The sequence below is a fragment of the Manacus candei genome, unplaced genomic scaffold (assembly GCF_025592945.1).
Source record: "Manacus candei isolate 608988 ecotype Guabito, Panama unplaced genomic scaffold, ASM2559294v1 h1tg000047l, whole genome shotgun sequence".
NCBI classification, from domain to species: Eukaryota; Metazoa; Chordata; class Aves; order Passeriformes; family Pipridae; genus Manacus; species Manacus candei.
In genome coordinates, this window is record NW_026138095.1 from 3,353,533 (window position 1) to 3,380,275 (window position 26,743).

Below are 26,743 nucleotides of genomic sequence, written 5' to 3' on the forward strand. Positions count from 1 at the left end.
TTTTCATAAAGAAACTGTAACTCAAGAGAGAAAATGCTCCTTTCTTCATAATATTTTCAGTGTAGATCAAATGCTGGTGTAAAACAGAATAAAAGAGGTGAGACGTGACCATCTCCCTTTAACTGATGGACAGAGAGCAGTAAATGAACAAGTGACGTTTATTGGTTTAAAATTCAAATGTGGTGAACAGAATCAAAGGGCTGCTCCATAGAAAGGAGTGATTTTGGAAACCCCTGAAATTCCAAAGCATTTGAGGGGCATTTGAACCCTACCTGTCCTCTGCCACAGCCTGCACAGCCCACCAGGGACTCTCCACACCGTCCAGGTACACGGATCCGTCTCTCCAAGCGGTGCCAGGTGCTCTGTGGAGGAGAACTGGCACAGTTCTGCCAAAATAAGGACTCTGAGGCAACTCCCACTGGCCCCTGTTGATGGATTTCCCATTTCTGCAGCCGTCAGCTTGGCAAAAACCCACTGAACGGGAGTTTTGTTTGATTCAAGGTTGCAGAATTTGGCCTCTATACTCATTTTTGGGTCCTCTGGATTAGATGGTGCTGAAGGGATGAAAGCACAACTTGGCAGGGGCTGTCCCCTCCCCCTTGTTTGGTACAGACATCAGGAAATAAATTAACGAGTTATGAGTGATCTGCTTCGCAGCAAAAAAGAAGGAAAAAGGTTTTCAGATAAGTTTCTGAACCATAAGCCAGCAAAGATTTATAATAAAAAATTCATATGCAAGCCTCTGCGGTGCAGTGAGTTTAAATCAACCCCAGTTCATAAAGACCCTTGTCTTCAAACATGAAGCCAAATGTAAAAGAATAAACCTGATTGTAACCAGAGCAAAAATCTGATTGAACCAGGAGCAGCCACTGCTCCCCAGGGAGGTGTCCCACGGACAGCTGAAATCACCCCCACACAGCTCTAAAATTTCCATTCCCACAGGTAATAAGTGGAGGAATCCTGCAACTACACCCAGCTCATCCCTGTAAAACAGTTCCCAGATTTAAAGTTATTTCAACTGTAAAAGGAGAAAAAAAAAAAACAAAAACAGGAGAATCTCTCCAACCCCTCTGGAGCTCCCCAGCCACAAAGCAGGGACAGTGTGCAAGGCCAGAAATCTTTCTCCACAAAGTTTTTATCTTCTGAGGTTTCGTTCACACTTGGTTTCTTTAATTATTTTTTTTTTAATATCCCATCATTAATTTTTTTCAGATTGTAACTCCTGAAGGGTCAGGTTCTTGGAGAACTTCACAGAGCTCACATAGATAAATAACCTGGTAACCACTCTGATCCCCAGAAGGTCTCGATTAAATTTGGATACAGCTTTGACAAACATTAAATCTCTTCTTTAATGATGTTCCTCAAACAAAACAGTTAGCAAAATATCTGAATTTCCTTGTATAATGTCACATTTTAATGTAAACATCAAATAATGTACCAAAAGTTTTACCGGAAAAAAAAAAAAACAAAACCCAAAAAAAAAAACCAAAACCCAAAAAAAAAAAAATTAAAGCGGCACAATTCTTTTATACCACTGGAGAAAGGGGAGGAAAAAGCCAGATTACAAACATTTACACATGCATAGTGGAAAAAAAAAATTAAACAAACAAACAAAAAAAGTCTTTTACTAAATTCACGCATTTTTTTTTTTTAAAATAGTTATTAAATCTACTAAGCACCAACATACCTAAAAATTTATTTTCAGCTTCATGATTCATTTAAAAAACCTATCAAATTAACTTTTCAAACAAGCTTATATTACTAGCTTGTCCAAAAATAAAATGTAGAGTTTTTTTGGGCTTTTTTTGTTAATTTTTTTCCTTTTTTCTTTTTTTTTTTTTTATTATTTTTTTTAAAGTATATCAATACTTTTATCTGAATGTTTCCAAACAATGGCATAGGTGTCTGCAAAGAATGCCTTTACTTTACCCTACAGTGGATGGAAAATACAATACCACATCATACAGAATCTAAAACTATAAAAGTCTGAGAATGCAGCATCCCTTCACAAAAAAGCTGATAAAACTGAAATTATTTAGAAGATGCTGCACCTTTATTTAAAAAAAAAAAAAATTAAATGAATTTAAGCAGAAATAACATACATTTTTACATTAACTGGCCATTTCTGGTACAGAAACCCAGCATAGTATGCTAATGTTATTGAATAAATGTAAATGCTACTTACAATCTTCTTAAATACAATTTAGACAAACTTTTTTTTTTTCCTTTTTTAGTTTTTCCTTTTTTTTTTCCTTTTTTTCAAGTTGTACAGGTAATCTCTCAGCTGCTAGTTTAATGCAACATATCATTAACATTACACAAATTAAAAAATAACACGTGTGTGTTTTCCTACAGAAAAGCTTCCAAAAACCCGACCCACATCAAAAAATGCAAAATAATGGAATATAATTAAAAAAAAAAAAAAATTAGTTGCAAGTCTAGCAGCAAAGCAATTAAGTGAGGATATATTTACTAATATAAACAAAGGGAATATTTGCAACTACAGGTGAAGCCCCAACTACCTTAGATCTACGGACACAAATAAAAATTAAATTCTCTCTAAAAAAAATAATCTGATTATTTAAAATAGGAGTAAAAGCCATTGCTACCTGATGAACTACCTAGGCTAAGTTCCTGAAACAAGGACAAAGGGTCGCTGTTCTTTTTTGTCTGCTCAGGAGGGGGTTTGGGCTTTGGGGGGGCCCGCAGGGCGCTCGCGTAGGACATGACGGGCTTGCTCCCGGCGGGCTGGGGGCTGCTGCTGTTGGACTCCACCAGCTGCTTGTTGGGCATGAGAGGTGGGAACTGGCCCAGATGCTGGAGCACGTTGTAGTTGAAGGAGTTGGAGAGCTGGATGTTCTCGGCCTTCAGGTGTTCCTCGGGGGGCTTCGCTGTCTTGGGTGGAGCTGCGGGAGGAGGAAGCAGAGCGTGGGTAAGCGAAAGGCTCTGACGTAGCAAATCTACCTGAGGTAACCCCAAAATGAGTACTGGGGGTACTGACACTCGAAATCACCTCCCACACCACCAATTTTCTGTGTTTAGTCACTCTGTGTCCTTGAACATTATTATTAAGTTCACAGACTCAGATAAGCAGGGGATGGTTTGGCTTGGAAGGAACCTTAAAGCTCATCTCATTCCACCCCCCCTGCCATGGGCAGGGACACCTTCCACTAGCCCAGGTTGCTCCAAGCTGGTCTTGGAGTTCCCCAGTTTCATTCCCACTGTTGGATTGTGCCCTATCCTTGCCACCAACACCCCAGGAATGCCAGTGTTAAACACCCTCTCCGTGGGTGCCCACAGCCCGGAACACCGAACCCGCAATTCCGCACAGCGGATTTACCCGGAGCATGGAAGGTAAGCTGCTTCCCTGTGGGATCTACTCTAATTTAAGCACTTTATCCACTGAGACAGCACAAAGAGTATTTCATTCCTCTTGCTTTATAGCTTAATAGGCTAAAATTAAAATTTACAGCACCATATATAATTCATTCTCCAACAGCAATTCAGAGTCCTGAATGCCAAGCAACTAATTATTGGTATTTTAGGCTGAATGCATTCCTGCTAATTGATATGTTCTTGCTCCACATTTAACAACTTCTGTAACTATCAGAAAAAATGGTGCTTTAAACCAGAGGTATAAAACTGCTTTCAAGTGAATTTCCTGAATCCTAATGAGGTACCTTACTTTGTCTGAGAATTCTGCTGTCTCACACAACTAGAGAAACTCTACACTGATGAAACAGGTAAATGTTCTATCTGTAATAGTCTAAGAGCTGGACAGCACATCTATTCTGTAATTATTCCAATCTTTAACCCTATAACATTATTTTTAAAGTGTACATATAAAAATGTACCACCAAATGAGTGCAAAAGTAGGAAAACAAAGTATATAGTTAATTTTCTCGCTGGAAGGGTCGCACACAGCCTTCTGATTTTTACAAAGCAAAAAAACCCCATAATCAACTCACAGAAGAATGACTATGGAAAGAACATAAGCAAAGCAGTTTTGCTAGGGTTGCTATGATTCAACAAAAACCAAACAACCCAGACCACGAGCAGAAAAACCTCCCAAAAATAACCACAGCACTCAAGAGAAGACAAGTAATGACAAGCGGGGCCAGAGGTGAAAGCTGTGTGTGGTTGAGGCGTCCAACAGAAGAAAAAATATGAAATAAACATCTTGAGTAAGAACTTAAATCATTTTCTTTCTATCAACAGAAAAAGCAATGCATATCAAACTCTCCAACTGCAATTTTGGGAAGTGCCTGCATGGAACGACCCTGAGGAATTCACAGCAGCTCCCCTTGCCCTCCATAAATCCATCCTGATCCAATCCAAGAGTGGTGCCTCAGCCATTCCTGATGTACAGGAGAGATCAGCCCCTGGACAGTCTGGATCAGGGTCCCTCTCCAGCAAAAAATGCAGGCACAGGATTATTTCCCAGCCTCACATTCTCACGGGGTTTTATTTCATGGATAAAAATCAATGGTAACGACAAACAGTGCAGTTACTGGTCATTAACCCTCAGCTCCATAAAACACATTTGGGCTGTAAATATGATCATCACAGGCACTGAGCTGTGAATGTGGGAAAGCACAGCAGCCAGAAAATGGAGATGTGTTTGCATGAACCACTAGATATGGGCACTATTCAGGTACACTTATTTACAAAACAGAAACCACTCTTAACTCCAGCAAAAAGTATTTTCATAGCAAAAGCAGTTACTAGTCAGAACTTGACCTTTTCGTTTAGAATTTACTATTTGACAGCAAATGTAGGGATATGGTACTTTTTACACACACATCTGTCCTCTGCAGACTTTACTCACAAACACTTTACATTAAAGCAAGGAAATGTGGCACTGGCTGATCCCAAAGTAACCTTGCCAGGGTTCCTGAGCTCCTATTAGATAACCACTATTAGATAACCACCAGTCTAGGGAGCAACTCCAGTGATGAATGTCATATAACACTGCATTCAGCTCCTTGATTTTCAGTAAAAACAGAAATAGATTGAAGGAGGTGCCCTGAGCTTGAAGTTTTGAACAAAAGATGCTGCCATGCACATGGGTTTGCAAAATAACATTTTCACATTTTGGAAATTAAAAGGCACATTAGGAACTTAACTCTCAAGTGCTGTTGCTAATATAAACAGCTTTTTTCATTCACTCTACGCTGCTTGTTTCTACTTCACAATCACTGTAACATTATGTTTTAGGTTTATAAAGTTTCATCAAAAGCAATTAAATCTTTTAAGGTCAAAAAGAACCATCCTATAAATAATTCTGCATTATTAAGTGGTTTTAATATCCACACCGGGATATTGTTCATATTTTTACTAATCTTGTTTTTAAATTACCACTGGAGATTCTTAAAGCAAAGTCAAGGAGAAGAAACTGTACTATCCTGGTTATTTTGTTTTTCACAACCACTGAAAGTATGGAGAACAGAAGAATAGCTGCACTGCTCCAACTCTCTGCTCGCAGCTTTTTTTTCACCTCTGAAAAGTTAATTTAGTTTCTGTCTGCTCAATCAATCAGCACTGCTCCTACCACCAGGGAAGCCACGTTCCACTGAGATTGTTCCACGGTGAGAGAGAATTTAAACTCGTCACTGCTTTGATGAAGTACCAGAATTTACTGGGAGAAACGCTGAGAGTACTAATTCAGTTTATGTGCTGCTCCCCCAGACTGTAATATCAACACCAAATATCACTGAATCTGGGAACAAATAATCTATCTTGCAAATAAATCCCACCAGTCACCTTAGCTCCTCTCAGCAAAAACTCAGCTGCACTTGAAACCACTGTAAGAGACTATTTGGGTTTACTGGAGCTTTTGGAGAGGACTAAGGAGCAGCACTGATTTAGGACATGGAGAACACTGACAGTATTCTTTAGGCAGCAGCAGGATGGTAACAAGATGGCAAACAAAACTAGGATTATTCCAAACCTTTAACTGCTGAAACAACAAATACTTCAACACCGGGTTTGGGAATTCAAGAAATGGCAGAAAACATGTTGTGGGATAAAAAACCCACAACCAACTCTTTCACTTAGACTTGGTCACTGCAGCTTAAAGTGTCTCCTTCCAGCAGAGATCCCAGGGTACCCACCTAACAACTCCCGGGGTGGAACTGCTCTGCTGGCTCCGTTGCATGGAATGTTTGGGTACGGGGCAGAGGAGGAGGAGTTCACCCACAACTCAGGTGAGGAGTAGTTGAACGATGACTGGTTACTGTGGTCCTGAAGCTCTTTACACTGACCAAGACTGTCTTGAGGAGTGTTTAATTCTTCAGAACAAGCCTGGACTGAACTAGAGGAGATTCTTCTTTGGTACAACGGCCTGCCTGGTCCTCTTGGTTCATACTGTGAACAAAAAAAACACAAAACAAAAAATGGCCTTTTGCTCTTATTTATGTATCAAATACCATTTCCCCACTCAATTTTTTTCCCCTGCAATGTCTTACCAAAAAAAAATGTCCTTTGCATTTAGAAAAAAAATCTCATGCATTTCAAGTTATATGTTGGATATTGCAGTCACTGATAAAGTTGTTTTGATCACACAAAATAGAGAATTTTAAAGCAACTGCAAAGAACATCAAGTGAGATTCCTTAATTCTCATCAGCCTTTACATCTCACAGTCCTACGTGGGCGATGGATCACACAGTGAGGAGGAAGATACCCAGCATTTACAGATGAAGCAAAGAAAGCACAGAAGCACATAGGAGCAAGAGAAAAATGTTCTTACAGTGTAGCCAGGAAAAAAAATGGCTTTTCCTTTTCCAAAGGATAAATTAGTGACTTGTATAGCAGGATCTGGGGGAGCAGGATACATTTGTACACTGGATGTTGTGAATGTACACAAACAAATACTCTGGAGGAGCCTCTGCCCTCGGGAGAAATGATGCAGAGAATTTTATCTGAAACCACAGAAATGACCTGTAAACCCTGCAGATCACGGAGATGAAAATGGCAGGAGCTCCATTAATTAACCTGTGGACTTCAAAAGTTCAGATTTAAGGGCTCCCTAAACTTTCTCAAGATTTAAACTAAGTCTGCTATATTACAGTTTATTTTTAAAAATGAACATACAGTATTTTCTCCCTTCTGCACTGACTAATGAGCATCAATAACAGAAAAGTCATACAGATAAATCTATACTTGGTAAAAGGAAAAAAGAAAACATCCTAATGAAATGCCATAAGAAATTAGCTAAATAAACATCAAATAACTTGTTTGCCGTGCCCCAATGTTGTTACTGTGTCGTCCACAAAAAACAGACAGGGGAAAAAAGTGCATGAAAGAAAACTGTTGTATCTTATTTTAGTCACCATAATCAAGGGATCAACACTTGCATATCCTGACACTCTACTCTCCTGAGGGTTTTCTTCAACAACAACAAAAAAAACCAAATTCATAAGCTACTGCCCAAATCATACCCAGAAAATATACATTTATTGAGTTTAATGGGCAATTTTGGTAAGCAGGCAGGAATTTATCAAAATTCTGGACACTTGCAAGTACAGAACCAGACAGAATAACTTCAGTATTCCCTTTGATGTGCAGTTCAGAACTGGTTTGACTAAACACAAGCAAAAGCTTTCAAGTATCAAGTCAATTAACAGTTTTATAAATAGTGATGGAGAAAAGAGTTTAGTGAGGATACCAAAAGTCAAGAAAACTGCCCTGACAACTGCCTTGTATGAGGGAGGTCTGTTAAAAATACACCTAAAACCACACTTTGATTTCCTTGTGCATTCTCTGGTCCCACCCACCAGCTGGACCAGCAGTTTTGGGAAGTTTACAGGCAAGTCTCTGTCTTGGAATACTTTTACTGCATTTGGCATTTCTGTCACATATTTTGAAAGGAAGAAAAAATAACAACTAAACCGAATTTGCACTAATTACATAAAGGTTCACTCTATTTGTCTTCAGATAGCAGGAGCTGTCACAAGCTCTATAGGAATATTTATTGGTTTATTACTGCTGAAAAGACATTGTTCCTACATCCTGCTGTACTGACAGCAGTAAGTCTTGTCACAAAGTATTAGATTTTATACAAGGTGGGATGACTTAATGGACTGAGACATCAAATTTCTAAATGTCTATAAATCCAAACCTTACTACAGCTCTAGCTGGGCCTGAGGACCTCTCTGGATCCATATAAGACAGAAATTTGTAAAATGCACTGGAATTCAATTTTAGTTATTTTGCTCAGGCTCATAAACTAAATATTTTCTATTTTCAGAAGCCGAAAGACAATTAAATTAAATATGTATTATGTGAGATAGTGATGAGGAAGGCTCCCCCCACGACTTCTGTAAAAACTTTAACAGAAATACATCACTTAGGTACAAATACTGGATTACATGCAGTCAGTGTGAATATTAATTCTGGCATTCCTGGAATGCAACCAGGGTTGTAGACATTCCACGTCTACATATCATACACTTCTCAGCACTCTGTATTCCAACAGGGATTAAAAACTCCTGTTCAAAATGTGACCTGTCCTAGTTGTATGTGCTGGCATAGTCTGCATCCCATAATACACCTCCTTGGAGTCCAGGACAAGAGAACATGGGGAGGGACAGAGCCAGCTGTGGCTGGTGCTGGACCCAGATTCAAGCAGCACAGCTGGGTACCTCTGCACTGATTTCCAGCACTCTGAGCCCCCCAAACACACAAGATGGCTTGATATCAGATTAGTTCAGGCAGGGTGGGATTTATTAAATCAGGGTGAAACACCTGTCCAGCTCTGGTCTCAAGTTTGTAGCTCAACCACACTCAGAGTTCCACACTGAGCGAACTGTCCGGTTCCTTCGCGCTGCCTGTCCGGAGTCACCTCGTGAGCTGTCACCTGGGCTGGGTTAAATCTCACCCCAGATAAACAACAGGCAGAGACCCAGCAAGAAAACTCAGAGTAACACTCAAAAAGCCAAGACTTCCCACTTTGCAGAGAAAATGTTACACCTGCAGTGCCCAGAACCAGGAACCTGCCCAGGGTGAAGAGCAAAGAACGGCTCCGCCTCCCAGGAACTCCCAGTGGGAGCTTTTAATGGTGAGGTGCTGGGCATCCCTGACCACTCCACAGTGCAATGTGAGAGTGAAACAACGTGACAACTGCACAGCAGACAAGAGCAAACCCCTCCACCTACCTCTTCTAAGCTGTGGAGCGAAGAGGCAGATACTGCTCGAGACGCGAGGGGGTGAAATGGCTCCTGACCGACCGCGTGCTGATGGTTCTGGATTTGTATAAAAGGGTTTTGCTGTGACCTGTGGGGCAGTGGAGGTATCCCATAGTGAAAGCCCTGCCCCATAAGGTGGTTCTGCTGTAGGTTAGCATAAGTCCAGGATCCATCAGGTTGCAGGTATTTCAAGGGAGATGGGGTTATATGTTCGGATGGCATGGAGAAAGGGGGGTTGTATATTTGGGGTAAATGCTGCTGAAATGCTGGGTTACTGGGCAGTTCAATGTCTCTGTTGTTTTCAGTGAAGGTGGGGAAGTGAGCACTGTGGTTGGAGTTGCAGGAAGGAGAAGGGAGTGCTGGTGGGCTCCGGGGCTGCACTTGTCTGTATTGCAACAGTCTCGACTGAGGGGGGGGCATTTCGGCCAAGTCCCGACTTTCACCTGGATCACGGTGGGACAGTTCTCGGAGCAAATCCTGGAATCTGCATTGACACAATAAATGCATCAAGGAAAAAAAAGAAAAAAAAAAGTTTTGCTGAAATCCCACTCTTTTCTGAGGCGGAAAAAACTCAAGAGCACAAACCACTGTACTTAAATATTCTCATCTTTGGGCTTACTGACCCCTAACTTCAAAGGATGGGACTGAGCAATCAGAAATCAGGCACGAGAGGATTAATTGGATGAAATACCCACCTGAATCATCTCAAAGTTTTAATAACTCTTGAGATTTCCTTTTCGACCAGAAGAATCAATTTTTTGTTATCCCTTAAGAGACAACTAAGGGAAGGATTTCCTGCTTTACTACACAGGGTAAAAAGTTCACATAGTTAAGGAAAATTTTAACCCCTTACAAGCCAAAAGACAGAACAATCAGGGATTCCCCTCACTTGCACAATATACCTTCAAACTTCTTCAAAAGGTCAAGAATATTCAATTCAGCACTTCAAAGAGTCAGATAAGAGGGCATTTAGATGCTTTACCATGGCTCTAACAACCCAGATGGAAAGGAAAGCATAGTGGGAGATGACAGTAAACAGAGGCAATTTAAAAATCCAGCCTTTACAAAATACATGATCAAACTTGATGACCACTGGAACCATTTTTCTGTTGACATTCAACCGCTTCCTTTCCTGCCCCCTAATGCTCCATCTCAAATACAAGCATTTTTTTGCTTTTAAAAGCAAAGGGTTTTTGAAAAGAAAAATTTAGGTTTCACTGGGGAGCAATGTTTGGGGAAGGGCTGGTTTGTTTGGTTTCGAGCACATAAATCTGAGACTTGCGACTTCAAATTGAAGAATTTACAACTTAAATAGGCCTTAACTACACTCAGACACCTCTTTTATAAAAACACGAGGTTGTTGCTCTCTACCCATTCCTTACTCCATAAACACAACACCGAAAAGCTCCACGAAAATATTTTTCCACTACAGCTTTACTACCCAATATACTAACAGAACAAAGCATAACACATAATAAAAGCACAGTTGTAAGTCAGCCTGCCAACTATTTTAACCTTCATAATAACAGCAGCAAAAAGCAATACCTTTAAGTGCCTTGCACTTGATCACAGTGTTACAGATAGGTGCCCACTGCTCAATTTTACACAAGCTCTGATGACTCAGTAAACAAATACCTTGAATATGTTGCCTCTGTTTCATCTTCTGTATTACTGGCAAGTTTCCAGTTTGCCCTAACTTGCTGCTGTTGATGTAATCCAATTGGTTGCTGAGGAAGATGTGGTAGATGAGGATGGTGATGGTGTTGATATGGAATAGTGCCTTGACTGAGATAGGCATTATGTTCATTCCATTGCTGTAACCTGGCTTGTTGTTGCTGCCTTATTGTTTCCAAAGCTACATTTCCATGCATACGATCTACAAAAATAGTTTTAAAAAAAAATTTTATCTAATGCCCTTTTTTAAAGATCTTTATGTCAGAAAAAGAAAAAAAAAAAAAAAGAATACTTTTTAAACAGTATATTCCAGGGCCTATTATATACTAACTGCATTGCAGTGTATAACCTGGTTATTTAAATCATATGGAAAATCATATAAACATGAATCTTCTAATAAAGTGCTGAATATTCAAACATGCCTGAAGCAGCAAATTATGCTCAATGACATTACTTATGGAAACTAACCCAACAATGACCCAATTCAGAGCAATATGCCTGAAAAAGGTAAATACCTCCTTCATTTTCACTTCAATGTAGTTATAATTGCACACTCTGAATTTAAATAAAGAAAAGTCACCTACCTAAAGTGTCCCCTAAGGGCATTCCTGACGGATTCTCTTCAATGAAGTTGTTCAAGTGGGTTGGCAGAACGGGGTTGTGCTGTGCAAGAGGCCTCAAAGGATTACTGACTTCTTGTAACAGAGGTGGGGGGTGTTGTTCTGAAATCACAGCATCTACAGCAGGAGAATGTGGTCGGTGGGGAATTGGATTATTAAAAAAAGACTGGCTGGGGCCTGCCTGGTAAGCAGGGGAAAGCTGTGAAGGTTGTGGAGGCTGCTGATTCAAATGGTTATGCTGCTGAACTACCTGGCTCTGCTGGGGTGGCATTTGGTTTGCTTGGTCAGGCAAGTGATTTTGCTGCTGACTTAAAAGGTTTTGCTGCTGCTGCTGCTGCAGAGGATACGGCTGCCTTGGGAGCTGGGAGAGGTGCTGGAAGTGGCGGGTGGGAACTGCAAACTGGGAGTGGGGCGGGGTGAGGTGGAGGTTCAGCTGCCTGGGGTTGGGATTCTCTTTGCGGTGGAATTTAGCGTTGGGAAAACCAACACCGGAACGGGACTCGGGGCTCCTCTGCTGAGAACTGGCTTCTAAATCAACCTGCAGAAAAGAGAAGGAAAACTTTTGGAAATCCACATTAAAAACAAACAAACAAACAAACAAAACCATTTCAGTGATGACTAAGCTCATTAAAAGAGAGAATATTAAAAAACAAACACACAAAATCAAATGAACAAAGAAACAAACAAACCCAAAGCCAAACCACAAACCCAGACAAGAGAAACCCACCTGCTTGGATTCCAGAGGTTTCTTCTCAGGTGTTCGAATTTTACTGATTTCAGGTCCAGCAGCATTTTCACTTTTACCTAAAAACATTTACAAAATCATTTAGTTTCAATAGAAAAATTATTATTTTGGGATTTTTTTTTTTTTGCCAGACACAGGAAAATTTAGACTTATTAGTATAGCATTTACAGCACCACAGACACTTAATATCATTTACCTAAATAACACTTTTCCTGTAATCTCTGCACTTTGTTCATTAATCATCACTAAGTAGTTCTTCCAACTTAATTGCAAATAACATCAGCAGTTGTACTGCAGAACAGAGATGGAACAATTATACCCTCAACACCCTCCCCAGCTTCCATTACTTCCTCCTCTGAATCTCACAGTATCTGAGTTATTCTATTTGTAATGGCAAATCTCACATTCTTTACCCAACTCTGCAGATCCCTCCATCAGGTAGGAAAGGGCGAAGGAAGGAAATAAAAATACCCTATTTAAAGGATATTGTAAAGTACAATCATAAAGTAATTTAAAGCACAAAACTCTCAAAACCAGACCAATTTCCACTGCCATTTCAACACTGACCATTTCGATTTTGCTCATGCTGCTCCTTTTCCTGATGCTGGAGCTGCTGCTGTCCCATGTTAACTGGAGAGTGATGCCCCAGGCCATAAGGGATAGGAGACCCCCGCCCATGTGCCTGTAACAGGTTCATATTATATGCCATAGCTGCTTGATGAGTAATGAGTCGAGGGTCGACTGCAAACCTACCCTGATACCCCGTCCATGGTACCTACACAGTAAAAAAAATTAAAAAAAAAAATAAAAAAAGAGAGAGATGCAACCTGTTAGGGTACATTAAAGGCAGAGAAATAACAAGTACACTGATATTAGGTCAAACAACAGTTTTCTGTGCATCAGATGACCTGACACACTCACACACAACTACAGCTGGTGCTGGAAAGGGACAGCTGTAAGGGCAGCAAAGATTTCGAAGGACAATCCTGGGCAAAAAATTTTCTATCAAAACCCATGGTTTTTTCAGTGGTTTCGAAATTCTGAGAGAAAAGACTGATGGATAAATTTTAGTTCAACAAACTATAGATTAATCTCTTCTCTAATTAAACAGATGTGGATGAAGGTCAAGAAAATAAAAATCCATTTCTCCTGTAGTTAACAGACACTGGGTTGTGGCTTGGGGGGAAGAACAGAGGGAGAAGCCTCTGACCTGAAGAACAGACCTTGGTGTGATTTTGTACCACTGAAGGAGCACCCAGGACACACTTAGTGAAGGTACCAGGACTATTGGGAAGTTAACAGGACTACTGGGACAATCCAAGACCCTCCATAAGTGAGGAATGACAGGGCTGCTCCAAAGTGCCTGTGCTGCATCTGAATTGCTCATTTGAAGTAAAATCCACCTCCTGAAAGCAGGTAATAAAAGCCTGGATTTTTTTACAACGGTTTCAGTTTTATTCCTGAAAGGAATGCAAAGGAAGACAGCTCTGGATCAAATTAGTTCAATCTCTCCCTGTAGGGAATTTATTAAAAGGAGGAAAATACATGAATCAGAGGCGAGTGCAGGGAGAGTAATCACCACTCAGGCTGCCAGAGCATCCCTTAGTGATGACAGCACACAACCTCCTCCTGCTTTTACCTTGGCTATGGGAACTGCATTAAACAAAGACATCATTTCATCTTACATGAACATAAACACGTTTTACTTCAGTCCCTACTTGTTTCAAGTGTAACAACTTTCACGCTCCTCTTTTTTTAAATTACTATTTGCCCTTGAAATGTGCACTTTGAACTTTAGCTTTAGGCTGCTCTTGCATCTGTACAACCTCAAATCATCTCTGAGCCTCTTTTCAAATGTAGCTGTCTCATTAGTACCTCAGCCTTCTCACTTAATTATTTAAAAATCCATCCTCAGGGAAGGTGAGCTCAAAATACTTATTTTTAATACATTTCTTTTGATTGGAAATACATAAAAAATATATTAACCTTGGAACAATAAGGCAGAGCTTTTTAAATTACCTTGGTTTGATATTAATATAATGTGAGTAAGCATGACAAAGATACAGCTGCTGGCCTTCTCATTGCATTTAAATTTACTCATCAAATGCAGATTTCTAGTAAGCTTGGAAAAAGGAAAATTCCTTGGCCTAGCAAAGAAAACCAATTTACAGCTGCCAGCTGATCTAAGACATGCAACTGAAACTACAGCAAGTTCCCTATTCAGCACCCATAACCCAAATTACAACAGAGAATTATTGAAAAAACCCAAGTTAACTGTGTTCCAACATTTAGCATTATGAAAGGAATTAAATACATGTGCATGTGTTTAATTCCATGCCCTTCCCACAGTTTTCAGGAGTTGTGCACAACACAGACACGTTACAAGCTTTTGCAGCCTTTGTTCTTTCCTTGCATTTTCCTCCATGAATATGTGACTGTGAAGGGTAGCAACAAAGCAGAGGTTGCTTCTTTAATTTGTGGCAATTTTGGAGGGACAGTCTGATCTGTAATCCAAAATTCCATGCATAAATGTAGCCTAAAAGACCTGATTAGAGATCTTCATTCTGTTCCCAAATGTCATTAAGGAAAGGGATTGGAGAGGAAACTGGTTCACTACGAGGTTCTGGAAGGGAAAAACATCCCATTATGCTTATTTTTCTTATCACTTCACTTCAGACACCTTGCACTGCAGAATTCCAAAACTGGTAATTTAGACTGTGTGAAGCCAATAAAGAGAAACAAACTGGGGGTGAATCACTGATGTCTCTCTGATGATTAAGAACTGAACTGGGCCAATAATTCAGAGGCAGGTGTCTCGAGTCACGGCACACAGATTCCACTGGTGTGCCTAAAACACACCAAATTACATGAACATGGAATTGCTTTTAGGCTGCCTGCAGTTATTTTGTGTGAGCAAAGCTTTAAAGTCCTTTTTTTCTGGTGGTCCTCTGCACTGCCACTCCTAAAGCCAGCAAAGCCCATATATTTGAACTAAAGTGCTGAATAAACCTGCAATAAATTCACTGTCTGATTTTCCCATATATTTTGTGCTACAATAATTGAGGAGAGGGTTGGGGGGAAAACACAAAATTAATTCTTACAGGCAAAGGCACAGACATGACCATATTTCCTCCATAGACAGCAGGTACATAGAGAATACTTGTCCCAGTGTGTGGATCTATCCTTTGAACAGGACTTGGAGATTTCCCCAGGTTGGGGTGAGGTCCCAGAGGAGGAGGGGGAGGAGTAAATGCTCGGATAGGATTTCCAATGAGAACAGAAGGATTGGGCTGAACTGAAAAGAAAGACCAAAAAAAAAAAAGATATATATACACAAAAAAGTAAAATATATACACAAAAAGAACATGAAGCCACTGTTTCTTTCTTTTTTCTTTTCTTTTTTCTTTTCTTCTTTTTTTTTTTTATCCTGATAGCATCTATCTTTATAAAGCCTGTGTGAAACTCTCTAAGAGCACAGGTCTGATACACCAAGAGAAAGCATTAATCAAATCAAAAATTTGAAGAGGCAGAAAATATGAGTTGAGATACAGAGAAACAGGTATCTGGTAAGTGCATTAATGAGAGAACATCCCAAACCAATCAAATATGCTGACAGTCAGAGTAGCTGTTAAGCACTGCATCAAAAACTAAAATCACCCTCTTTTCTTTAGCAGGGAAGACAAGCTTTAAATTAATGCTTTTTCAAATTAATAACAAAATTATTCAGTTGTGGTATGCTACCTTGCAAAGGTATCATTGGTAATATCTGGATATATGACAGCACAATTTAAGTTCAAAGTACCCCATAAAAAAGTGTCTGCAATATAATGTCCAAACCCTTTTAGTGCAAATACACTGGGACAGGGTTTTACAGTATGTATTTCAAATACAGCCATTTTTAAGAGGCCAACAATTATGTTGTGTTAAGGCTCCAAAGTCAGTGCACACAACACCTATAAAGGGAAAGCCTCAGAAATACCAAATGTCCATTTAACAGCCTATAATCTGTTTCCCAGATGCACACAAGAAGTAAATTACTTTCAAATAAAGAAGGGACCAGATATCCCATTTATATCAAACTAGTATCAATGTCACTGTAGCCATATCAGTGTGAGCTCAGGAATTCCTCCAGGAGCAGCAGATACTTACCCATTCCATCAGGTGGGAAATGGTCATTCTGGTTGTGATGGTGGACCTTGCCCTTTAAAGGAAAAAAACAGTAATTACAATGTTTTGCATTATTATATAAACCAAAGCTGTTTATTCAGGTGAACATTATAATTAAACACAAAACGGAGCTTGAAAGAAGTCAACAGTTTATTCTTACACATTCACCTGTCCAGTTCCACCACCTGACACCATGAATTCACAAAGCTGGACATTAAATACCACTAATCCAATTAATCAGTGGGTCATTACAAGTCCCTCTGGGAAAACTCTCCCAAGGCCTGTTTCCAGATGCAAAGAGGGCTCCAGCAAATATTTTGAGTTTCTTTCCTCACCATTTCATTCTCCACTGTCTCACTTTTTTCAGGAGCAGCATCCAGTACTAACATAATCCTCAGGATTCCTCTGCCATGGCAGCTCTTAGGGGGAAGCATGATCCATTTTCCCCTCCAGGTTCCAGCTCAAGAACATTGGAGACAAAGCATCTTCTCCCAGTTTTACCCAGTTGTTCACCCAACCTCATCAGACATTGTCTCCCTGCCCCATCCCTTCTATTGGCCTCTGGACTTTTGTTCCTCTGTGACTGCTCCCCAGAAATACAATTATAGGAGAGCCAAGAACCACAGTGCTCTGGGGAAACTGTTTTTCCTTGGTGAATTGTACATTAGAAAAGGATTTTAACAGAACTGAGTTATCCCTCCTGCACGCTCATGAGTTTCCAGCATCAACTAATTAGTTAATATTCATAAACTGTGAGCACATATTCAAGTGCCAGTATGCTCTTAAGTCCTTTGCAGGAGAGGAATACTTTACTTAATCTGGACCTAAGTATGTTCACAAGTTTAAAATAAATCTAAAAAGGCTTTGATGCTGCAAAACTTTCCCTGCCCAGGAGATAAGTCTAGGCAGTTTTCCAGCAGTCTGAGCAAATTAGTCAGGGTACAAAGACAGGTTGTTTGACAATGTTGACTCATGCATAAACCAGATTAAAGAACTGGTCTCCGAATTTTCCTCTCATTTTAAAAATGAATTATTGAAAAATAAAATAATAATTGCTTTTCACTGCAGCACTTAAAGAAAAGAAGCCTGTTTATTCACCAAACAGAGGAAGGTTCAATGGTTACATGCCTCAATCACTCATGGTCAGCACGAGGCATTTCTGTATCTGTTATACTGCCACAGTGAAGCTCCAAGTGCAGAAATCTGAAAAACCTCTGTTCTAACCTATCAGACTTGTATTTTATAGGTGTCATATTTTTAAAACTCAAATAGCAAATAGTTACATAAGTTTGTAAGAAGAGCTGTCCTGTTGAACGGGACATGTCACAGTATGAACATATCCCAGGATCAGAATGGTAAATAGAAGTCAACTGGGGCCACCTGTAAGCTGGGGAAGGGAGGTGCTGCCTTTCTTTTATCTTTTTCTTTTCATAATTGTGATGGCTTAATGACTTTATAATAGTCTGTTATTAACTTAATCGTTGCCATTTCTCAAAGATTTTCACCTCAAGGTTCATGTCCCCACCCAAAAAGCCCTAAACCTACACTAGAACTGATGCTGACTGACAACACAGGAGCACAGACACACTCAGTTTGCTCTAAAAACCTGCTCCACCTTTGGAGTATCAAAATCCACGTTACATAAAGGTGCTCAGAGGAAGCTCAGACCAAGCTTTGGGTGACTGCAGCAGTTAAGAGTTCATCACTCCTTGGATCCCCCTTTAGTGTTCTCCAGAGATAGAACCAGAGCTGTGGCCCTCACTGACTGCAGGAGATGTGGAGGACGATGATGCTCCCTGACCTCAGTGCCTGAATCCAGACCAAAAGCTGGAGCAGAGGCAGCAGGAGGGAGGGAGGCAAAGCTGTGAAGTCAGAGCCTAATTTACTGTACGGGAACTACCCCGAGGGAAGCTCCGAGTTCTGGAAACTTTCCCTTTCCACATCATCACCTTCAATAAAGGCTGTCCCTGTCCAACTCTGCTGTTCCCTCCTCACCTCCATGCCCAGCCAAGCCACAGGAACACGGGGGAAGGCAGATGCCCCCAGACAGCCCGTTCCGTGTCGGCTGCTTTGCCTCTCACAGAGGCAAGACTCAAACATTTTTCCTTCTTTAAAATCTAAACAGCAAGGAGGTTTTCAATGCCCTTACATAAATCCAGGAGCAATTCTGCTGAATAAGAAGGTGCTGTTTGTTCAAAATCACTTTTCACAGCATGTGAAAGACGAGCCCTGCCCTGCACAGATGTCCATAAACTCCCCACAAAACACGGTGTCAGAGGCTCTTCTCACTTTTTCGCTGCAAAATACACCAGCACTAGGTTTTTAATCTTTCATTTCCAGTGTTAAATATTGTACTTAGGAGGTCTAAAATTAGCAAAGCTAACCATCTGCTTTGAAAACTCGAGCAAAGGGAAATGTATCCCTGCTCACAGCCATATTCTGTGTGTGCCTGGGTGTTACCTGCTCGCTGCACTGCTGGTACTGCACACACTGCCTGGCAATTGTATCCAGGGGGAAGAGATTTTATTTAGAATTATGACACAGGGGGTTTAGACACCTCGGATCTGAAGCTGAAAATACAGTGCTGGCAGTTTGAAAGTGTCTCTTGGCATTCCTGCATCACAAGGGCTCAGTTTACCAACAAACCGAGGGAAAATAAACAGAGCCATCTACTCACAAGATTCTCACTTCCCCCAGCACCCACCCCCCTTTTTTCCCTAAATGTACTATACCTGCATTTTCAAATACCTTCTTTTTATTTCATTTAGGAAACTAAAAGTATTAATAATGATGTTCTGTTAAAGAAAATGCATTCAAGGCTGAGGCACTCAAGAAAAATGGAGAGTGCAGCAGTGGATTTTAAAGATAATTTTGTAATTTCTGGTTTTCCGTAGGCCCAGTGTTTTGACACATGACTAGATGCTTTAGAAATCTGGTGTTTGTTTCAGAAAGTAATGCATCTTGATGAAGAAACCAAATGTTCTCACTTACAAACCTTCTTTGGGGAAGGACTGCCAAAGGGAAGGCTTTCCTTTTTGTATTGTTAAAAAACCTGTCGTAAAAATTTCGTTTCAATGATAAAGCCTGCAACACAAATGCAAAGCTAGGGGAAATTCACACATTTCTTCCTTCTTGTGCAACTGAGTTCATCACAAAGCTGACAACCTGCATTTCAGCTGCACCTCTAAACACATTTTAATTAAATTATAACTCAAACGAACTACATTTTTACAACTATAACTCAAATAAACTACAAAGAAGCATTAAAACAGAATTAATTACTAATATATCACCCTCCAAGAAAGCTCTAAAATTTAGTGTTGTTCCTTATCATCCTAAGGAAGCCACATATTTTCATCACTTCTTCACCTGCTTTTATAAAGCAGCTGATGAAATTACCACTCAGAGGTAATTTCATATCTCTGCCCTCTTGATGCTGCTGAAATCTGGTCTTGTGAAGGACATTATCACGGAGCTAATCTGTGCAAGATACTGCTTTACAATATATTTCTAATTACATCAAAAAATTACCTGACGTAATACAAGTCCCCGAATTTTAAATGTGATTTTTAAATCAAACCAAATCCCTTTTGCCCATTGTTTTGTTGTTTCCTTATACTCCTTCTGCCTGTTGTTTCTTTGGGGTACAGGCAAAGCACGAGGTGCCTGTGACAGGGATCGGCTCTCGGTCAGAGGGTTTAATTTGGTTTATCTAAACCCTGAGGTTGAAGTTTACCACTGAACAAACCAGAGTGACCCAAGGTGTATGTTTTAGTAAGGAAGCAGGACTTGGACAACCTTAAATGCTGTATTATAATACAAGTCTGGAGTTTTCACCTGAAAACGCCGCGGATCGCTCCAGAATTCGCACTCGTTTCTGACTGCATTGATGCAATTTTAAAACAAACAGCCTGTTCCATAAACCTTTTCTGTCACTTCTCTGCATTCACTTCCCCTTCTGGCAATTCCATGGCTGGGAATGCTTTACCTTTGGAGGGGACTGCTGCTGCTTGGTGGGATTGGCCGAGTGCTGATGCCGCAGAGCTCGGGGGATGAACTCGGGAGCCAGAGGGTTCAACACGTAGGTTTTCTTCAACTCCAAAGCCTCCAACTGAGCTTTGATCTGCTCAAACGTGATCCCGTGAAGACTTTCATTCTCATGGCACAGGGCAATGAACCTTTCCCAGAATTTCCTATGGAAACAATTCAGAAACAGTGGGTAAGACTCGATGGCTGTAGCAAAAATTAAAACAGACTTAACAGAACTGTGGCATTTTTATTCTTTGTAGATGCTCATTTTATACCCCAAGGCACCCACCCTGCAACCCCACAGCACAACGAGAAGCTCTCCAGTTATTTAAAATGCACACACAGGTCTGTCCATGGTGTCAGAGCAAAGCACTGGGTGTGTATCACTTCCAATATTAATGCCATGGACAGGTCCAACGGGGGATTTTTTCCTATAAAACCAACAATGCTTAAAATTTTGAAAAGCATATGATTTAAGGAACTTGTTAAGACTGAAATAGTCATGGGGATTATACAGATTCTCAGTCCCAGATGATGTCAAATATATTCTCTGAATTTAGGCAGATCATTCAGTGTAACAAACACCAAAGGTGAGATATTCCCTCAAAACTGCTCTTGTCAAACACTTCAGAGGCACGTGAAGATTAATATTTGGGAGTATCTAGAGATCCTTTGAGATCCTCTGGTGGAAAACAAATAAAACCATAAATTTTATTGTGTGTCAGATTTTTCTATAACATATAGAAGTAATTTTGAGCCAGAAAGACAACCAGCAGATGACACACGTCTCCTCTATGAAAATTCTGCTTCCAGCTTTTTGGAGGGGTTATTTAAACCATGTAATAAAAGAACATTCTTTCCTGTCTTCTCCTTTCTCATGACATGTCTTTCTACTGCTTATAAAGTCTTTATATTGTTAACATCCACAGCAGGATCTCTACAAACTCTTTACACTTATTTTATTTTTTCTTTAACCTCAAAGAACTTCTTGGGTGAAGTCATTGAAGCTTAAAAGATATTTAAATAAGGTCTGAAGATGTCACTTTAAAAAAAAAACCAAACCCGACTGAGTTGTCTCTTTCAAAAAAATCAAGAATAATGAAAGTTAGTGAAAAAGAGTATTAAAAGACAATGATCTTAAAAGTGTGCTTGATTATAACTCATTCTTGTTCACCCTTCAGTAATAAGGCCTGGCCTGTAAGCAAACACTGTTATTTCCCCAAATCCTGTAAAATGGGAGATTGCTGCACACTGATTTTAACAGCAGTGTCATATTTTGCTGAGTAGCTGACTTTGTGGAAAAGAACAAATGTCTGTCTTGCAGGAATTCTGTAATGCTGCTGATATATTTAAGAATTCCAAATAGTTCACCCCAAAAGCCCATCTTCTGTTGTGATTTTACAGAGGCAAGAAATGCTCTTTTAAAATTCATGATGCAAGATGGCCCTTTTTGTGCATTTTGCTCTAAGGCAAACAGATCTTGCAAGGTTTTAAGTGAGGATTAAAACCCAAAATTAAATACTTCAGTGGGATGCTTTAATGATGGAATTCCCTCTGATTAATCAACTCAGTCACCAAACCAAGCACCACAAATCCACTGAGACTCATCCACTTTTGCTCAGGATGCCCCAAGCAGTGTCTGCACACATGGAACACTTTGGGCTGTACATGGAACACTTGTACTGGGGTGTAAGAACAGAGAATAAAACGCTGCTGCCTCTCGGTGTGCTCGGCAGTTTAAAGGGAGCTTCTGCCAAAACAGCCCTGTCTGGTCCGGTTGGAGCACAGAGGAACAGAATGATCACCCTGGGCACACTTCACAAAGCTCTCCCCAACCATCATTACAGTCCTGACTCATTTTGACAGGTATTAGAATATTTATAAAATTCGAGTACACTCTCAACTTTTTTGAGGTCTGTTTTTCCTAACGAAATGTCACTTCTTTCAGACTTCTATAGTCCTGTTGTACTAAAAAAGAACCCTCTTCCCAGCATTCTGCCTGAGCCCCTCCAGCACTATTTTCAAAGAGTGAATGTTCAATTATTCAGTGAAACAAGACAATGGTGTATTACAGAGAAAGCTCGAGCTACATCTTAATAAAGTTTCAGTGCCCCTTGTTTCCTAATTATCTTTTTGTTTTATAATTTGGAACAGCTATACATATATAAACAGTTGCTGGTCTTCAAAATGCAAACTCAATGCTTAACTGCCCAGCCTGTAATTCATTTACCTGCTGACAGCCTGTATTTTTATTTTATTAAGTTTTTGCATGCTCCATTTCAGGTATTTTGAAGGAGCACTCGGGAGGCACAGGGGCTCTTTCTCATCAGTTTATTACATAAACCAGTTCATGGCTAAAAAACCCAACCAGGTAAAGGGAAAAGTGAACTAAACCCACAACCATTACTTCTCTGTCAGTAATATGTTCTGGGCCATTTAGAGCAGATCTCTGTGTTCAGGTACAGATCCCCCTGACGTGGCCCCAGCAGGTAAGTGGTTAAATTCAGATTCTGTGTCATAAATGCAGTAAACTCAGATTTGGGTTCCATTTGGCTTCTTCACTTCTAATCCTTGAAAACCACATTCCTTTTCAAGACAGTAGAATACTGCTCAGGAAAGTAGAACACAACAGAGATGTAACAACTGACTAACATGTATTTTTAGCTTTATTTTAATAATGTAGTTAGTGCAGTGTTTCCTCTCTTCGAGAAATCAGCTGCAGGGTTTATCTCTGATCATCTCAAAATCTCAGCTCCTCCACTGGAAAAAAAAAAACCTTTGAAGAACAAGAACCTGGTCTCCTTAACATCAGTGTTTACACATCTCAGCATTTTCCACATTTATTCATTTAGGCCTATAAAAAGTCAATTCACTCAAACCTTAACGAGTTTTTTCCAGTTGTCATGAAGACATATCAAAACATAAATAAGGTTTTTAAAGTCTTCTACCACCCTACAACTGGCATAATATACAACTTAAAAATACCATGTCACATCACGATTTTTAAACTCCAAATTATCTATTACTTTTATTTATGTATAAAATTTTAACAGGTGTACAAAAGAACCTCTACTGGAAAGTAAAACGAAGCATCTTCAGTTGTTACTGTCAAGTGAAAATCCAAGCAACTATAAATACACGAAAAGCCAGTTTATCATTTTACTAAATCCATCCCAGATAAACACATTTTCTAGTACCCTTAGCCCTGATTAACCAAGGAACATCCATAAAGTACCTGCATCTTCCAATGGAACACAAAGCAATAGGGTCTCCCACCACAGCTACCAAGGATTGTGCTCTTGTAATGGCAGTGTTGAGAAGTTTGTAATTGGACAGAAAACCATAATCCAAGTCTTCTGTTGAATCCTCCAGTAACTGCTCTTTCCTTTTAATTGGTGTTTGCTTATGTTTGCACGTGTGCCGTGTTCGTACTGTGCTGAGAAACAAAACTCTGAACTGTTTTCCTAAAAGGAGACAAAAAACAAACGTCTGAGATAATTGTTGCTGTTTCTGCTCTTACCACAACCAGAACACCGCACTTGCCAGCCAAGTTTCACACCTAGATATTCTGAACTGAGAGCTACCCTTCCCATGAAGAGCTTTATGCAAGAATAATAAGATTTAAAAATTTTAAAAGATGCACTATAAATAGCACATTCCATTACAAGAATATTTCCTCTTTAAAAAACTTATTTTTCACCTCGATATTAATCACTCCAGAACTTTCTGAAATGTTCATTATCTTCACAACATTGCCAGGCAGCCAATAACAAACCTTGAACTTATTTATTCTACCTTAAGTAAAAGTTCTGGACATTCTTGATTCGTATTTTAAAATTTCTCAACTATACCAATATCAGCCATGAAAAAACAGAGCCCACACCACTCACTGTCACTCAGTTACTTTATTATTATCTGCCTTTGTTTATCACTGACTAAAAGTGCAACCTAGCAACAGGCTATGCCTACACAAAATTCTTATTATCAATGTGATTCCAGGAAGAAATACCTAAATTTCTCCTCAGGTTTTTTACAGTTTATTCCACAGATGCAAAAAAAAAAAAAAAAAAAAAAATCAGTAAAACATTTTGAGGCTAAAGCCTCGTTACATTTTCACTTGGAACCCTGGCTGTCCCCTTATGTTAAAAATCGATCAGTTCTCACATTTTTCACTTGATTTATTTTTTTAAGCGAGCCTGAACTTCATTTTGAGAACACACAATCTCACACACCCGAGTTTATTGCTCTGTGACACCACCTGTGTCCCAGCTCGCCCGTTCCCATCGATTGACGGTAATTTCATTAAGTCTTATTTAACTTCACCCCTCCCATTCTTCACTTCCTCAGCCCGTTTTTGGGGCACAGAGCTGTTGCTCACCCTGAACATTGAGCACTCTCTCCACACTGACATCTGAGAGCCTTTTTTTCCTCAGTTCAGCCCGAATCCTGAACACCTGATCGGCGTAAGGCGTCACCACCCCGATGCTGCCGTCGTCCAACTTGCCCCAGGCAACAGGCCACTTCCTTCTTAATTCTTCAACACGCTCCACTACTTCAAACACCTGAAAAGAAAAGGCAGAATTCATAAAAGGATGATCCATTCTTTGATATGGAAAGAGAACTCGAATTTTAAAGCTCTAAAGCTTATTTTTTGTAATACGTGACACGGTATTACAAAAGCAATGATGTTATTGCATTCTAGGGTGATACTCTAAAATACCATGAATTAAACCAGTGTATTTACTATACACTATCTTTTTGTTATCTTAAAATGTCATCTTTAAAGTAAAAACTTGGATATTATAATCCGAATTTTCATTCCTATGAAAATGTAGAGTAGGACCTGTCTTGCCACACTTGATCCAATTTCCATAAGTAAATGTATTGCCTAAATAGAGATTATTTGATTTTTATTCTGGATTTTATATATGTCATCCTAGAGTTTGGTAACTCTGGAAAGAGAGTCCATATACCAGAACACAATCACTTCCCATTCCAAAGGGTATCACTGGGAATTCCAGATTATTCAACAACTGCCAGTTCATCTTGATAAAAGACTATGAAATGTGCTACTGAGAAGACTAAGGAGTAATGAAACCTGAGAACCTCCTCCTGTGAGGAGACAGGCTCAAAGTAACCTCCTGCTACAGCAGCTCATTTCAACACACCAAACAGAGGTACTGCACTCCAGGAGCTGCTTTTCTTTTGTTTTTTGTTTTAAATTTACATTCAGTGTGTCATTCAATAAATATTTCTCCTATTTAAAGCACGAGAATTGATGATGCAGTTTTCCTACAGCATCACAAAAGCAAGCTCAGCCTCTTAAAGCAAAAAAAAAAAAAAAAAATTCTCTTCATCCTTAAAAAGTCACAAATAGTTTATTTTGGGTAATTTTAGAAGGCAGTGAAAATGTGGCTGTCTCAGAGCAAGACCTGAATATAACTTTTGGCAACATAAATTGTATTTAAAAGCCAGTTCTACTGACAAAGGACATTAGAATAAACTTTGATATCTATAAAAACCACAGCACAATGATCTTTTGTAGTAATGATCTTTTGTAGGTATTCTGGCAAGCTTCTCTGAAAGCATAAAGCTTCTGGGTATGTATTTAGAATTAACACCACACAGGGAAATTTCAGAACTACGACCAAAAAGGGAAAGTGCATTTTCCAGATTAATTCTTAATATAGGCACCAATGAACCATGAGATGCCCCAATGCAAACAGCCATTAAGGGTCAAACAGAAAAAATCTCCCTCATCATCTAATTTCAGTTTTTCCTGTTGGTGTTTCAGCAGCCCTTGTCCTTCATTTCTGCCCGTGGCTGTTAATGACTCACAGTTTTCAGACTGTTACTTGGTCACTGAAGATATTTTTAGGTCTTTTACAACTTTTTTAAATGGCAAAGTAATCCAAGTAAGATTAATGAAAGTGGTCAGGTGCCTTCAGGTTTTTTTTCAGTGCTGTGTCCAGAAGTCACTGAAGTTTTTTATTTCAGTAGATATTTTAATACATCAAAGAATGCCTAAAAAGTGCTTCATAACAACAACAAACAGGTTTAAAATTGTGCATCAGATGAACCACACCATGACCAACAAGGGGAAAACACAGCTCAGCAGTCCTTCATAACAAGCACTGCTGCTCAACTGCAGCCCAACAAGTTAAAACTCCTCCTAGGCTTAAGAAAATTCATGATATTTCTATGATTTTCTCTCCCTCCCCTAACTAGAGGTGACTGGAAAAGGGCATCTTCCACTACAAAAAAGGTATTAACAAGTCAGGGGTGGGAGGTGGGTGCTGCTCATGTGTTTGTTGGTTGGTTG

General features: G+C 39.7%; 1 protein-coding gene across 4 annotated transcripts in view; it reads right to left on the reverse strand.

Annotated features, from left to right (window-relative positions):
* Nucleotides 1-1,324: 1,324 nt before the first annotated feature.
* Nucleotides 1,325-26,743, reverse strand: part of HELZ (helicase with zinc finger) — an 84,092-nt gene continuing 58,673 nt past the window's right edge. For all 4 annotated transcript variants that reach the window (XM_051797635.1, XM_051797634.1, XM_051797631.1 and 1 more), the window contains 12 exons: nucleotides 24,800-24,983; nucleotides 23,657-23,885; nucleotides 20,381-20,585; nucleotides 16,375-16,426; nucleotides 15,327-15,520; nucleotides 12,793-13,000; nucleotides 12,208-12,284; nucleotides 11,445-12,018; nucleotides 10,822-11,062; nucleotides 9,157-9,670; nucleotides 6,114-6,366; nucleotides 1,325-2,906 (listed from right to left, as the gene is read on the reverse strand). In XM_051797635.1, coding sequence (XP_051653595.1) covers nucleotides 2,578-2,906; nucleotides 6,114-6,366; nucleotides 9,157-9,670; nucleotides 10,822-11,062; nucleotides 11,445-12,018; nucleotides 12,208-12,284; nucleotides 12,793-13,000; nucleotides 15,327-15,520; nucleotides 16,375-16,426; nucleotides 20,381-20,585; nucleotides 23,657-23,885; nucleotides 24,800-24,983 — 3,060 coding nt within the window. In that variant the 3' untranslated portion in view covers nucleotides 1,325-2,577. The remainder of the gene's footprint in view (nucleotides 2,907-6,113; nucleotides 6,367-9,156; nucleotides 9,671-10,821; nucleotides 11,063-11,444; nucleotides 12,019-12,207; nucleotides 12,285-12,792; nucleotides 13,001-15,326; nucleotides 15,521-16,374; nucleotides 16,427-20,380; nucleotides 20,586-23,656; nucleotides 23,886-24,799; nucleotides 24,984-26,743) is intronic.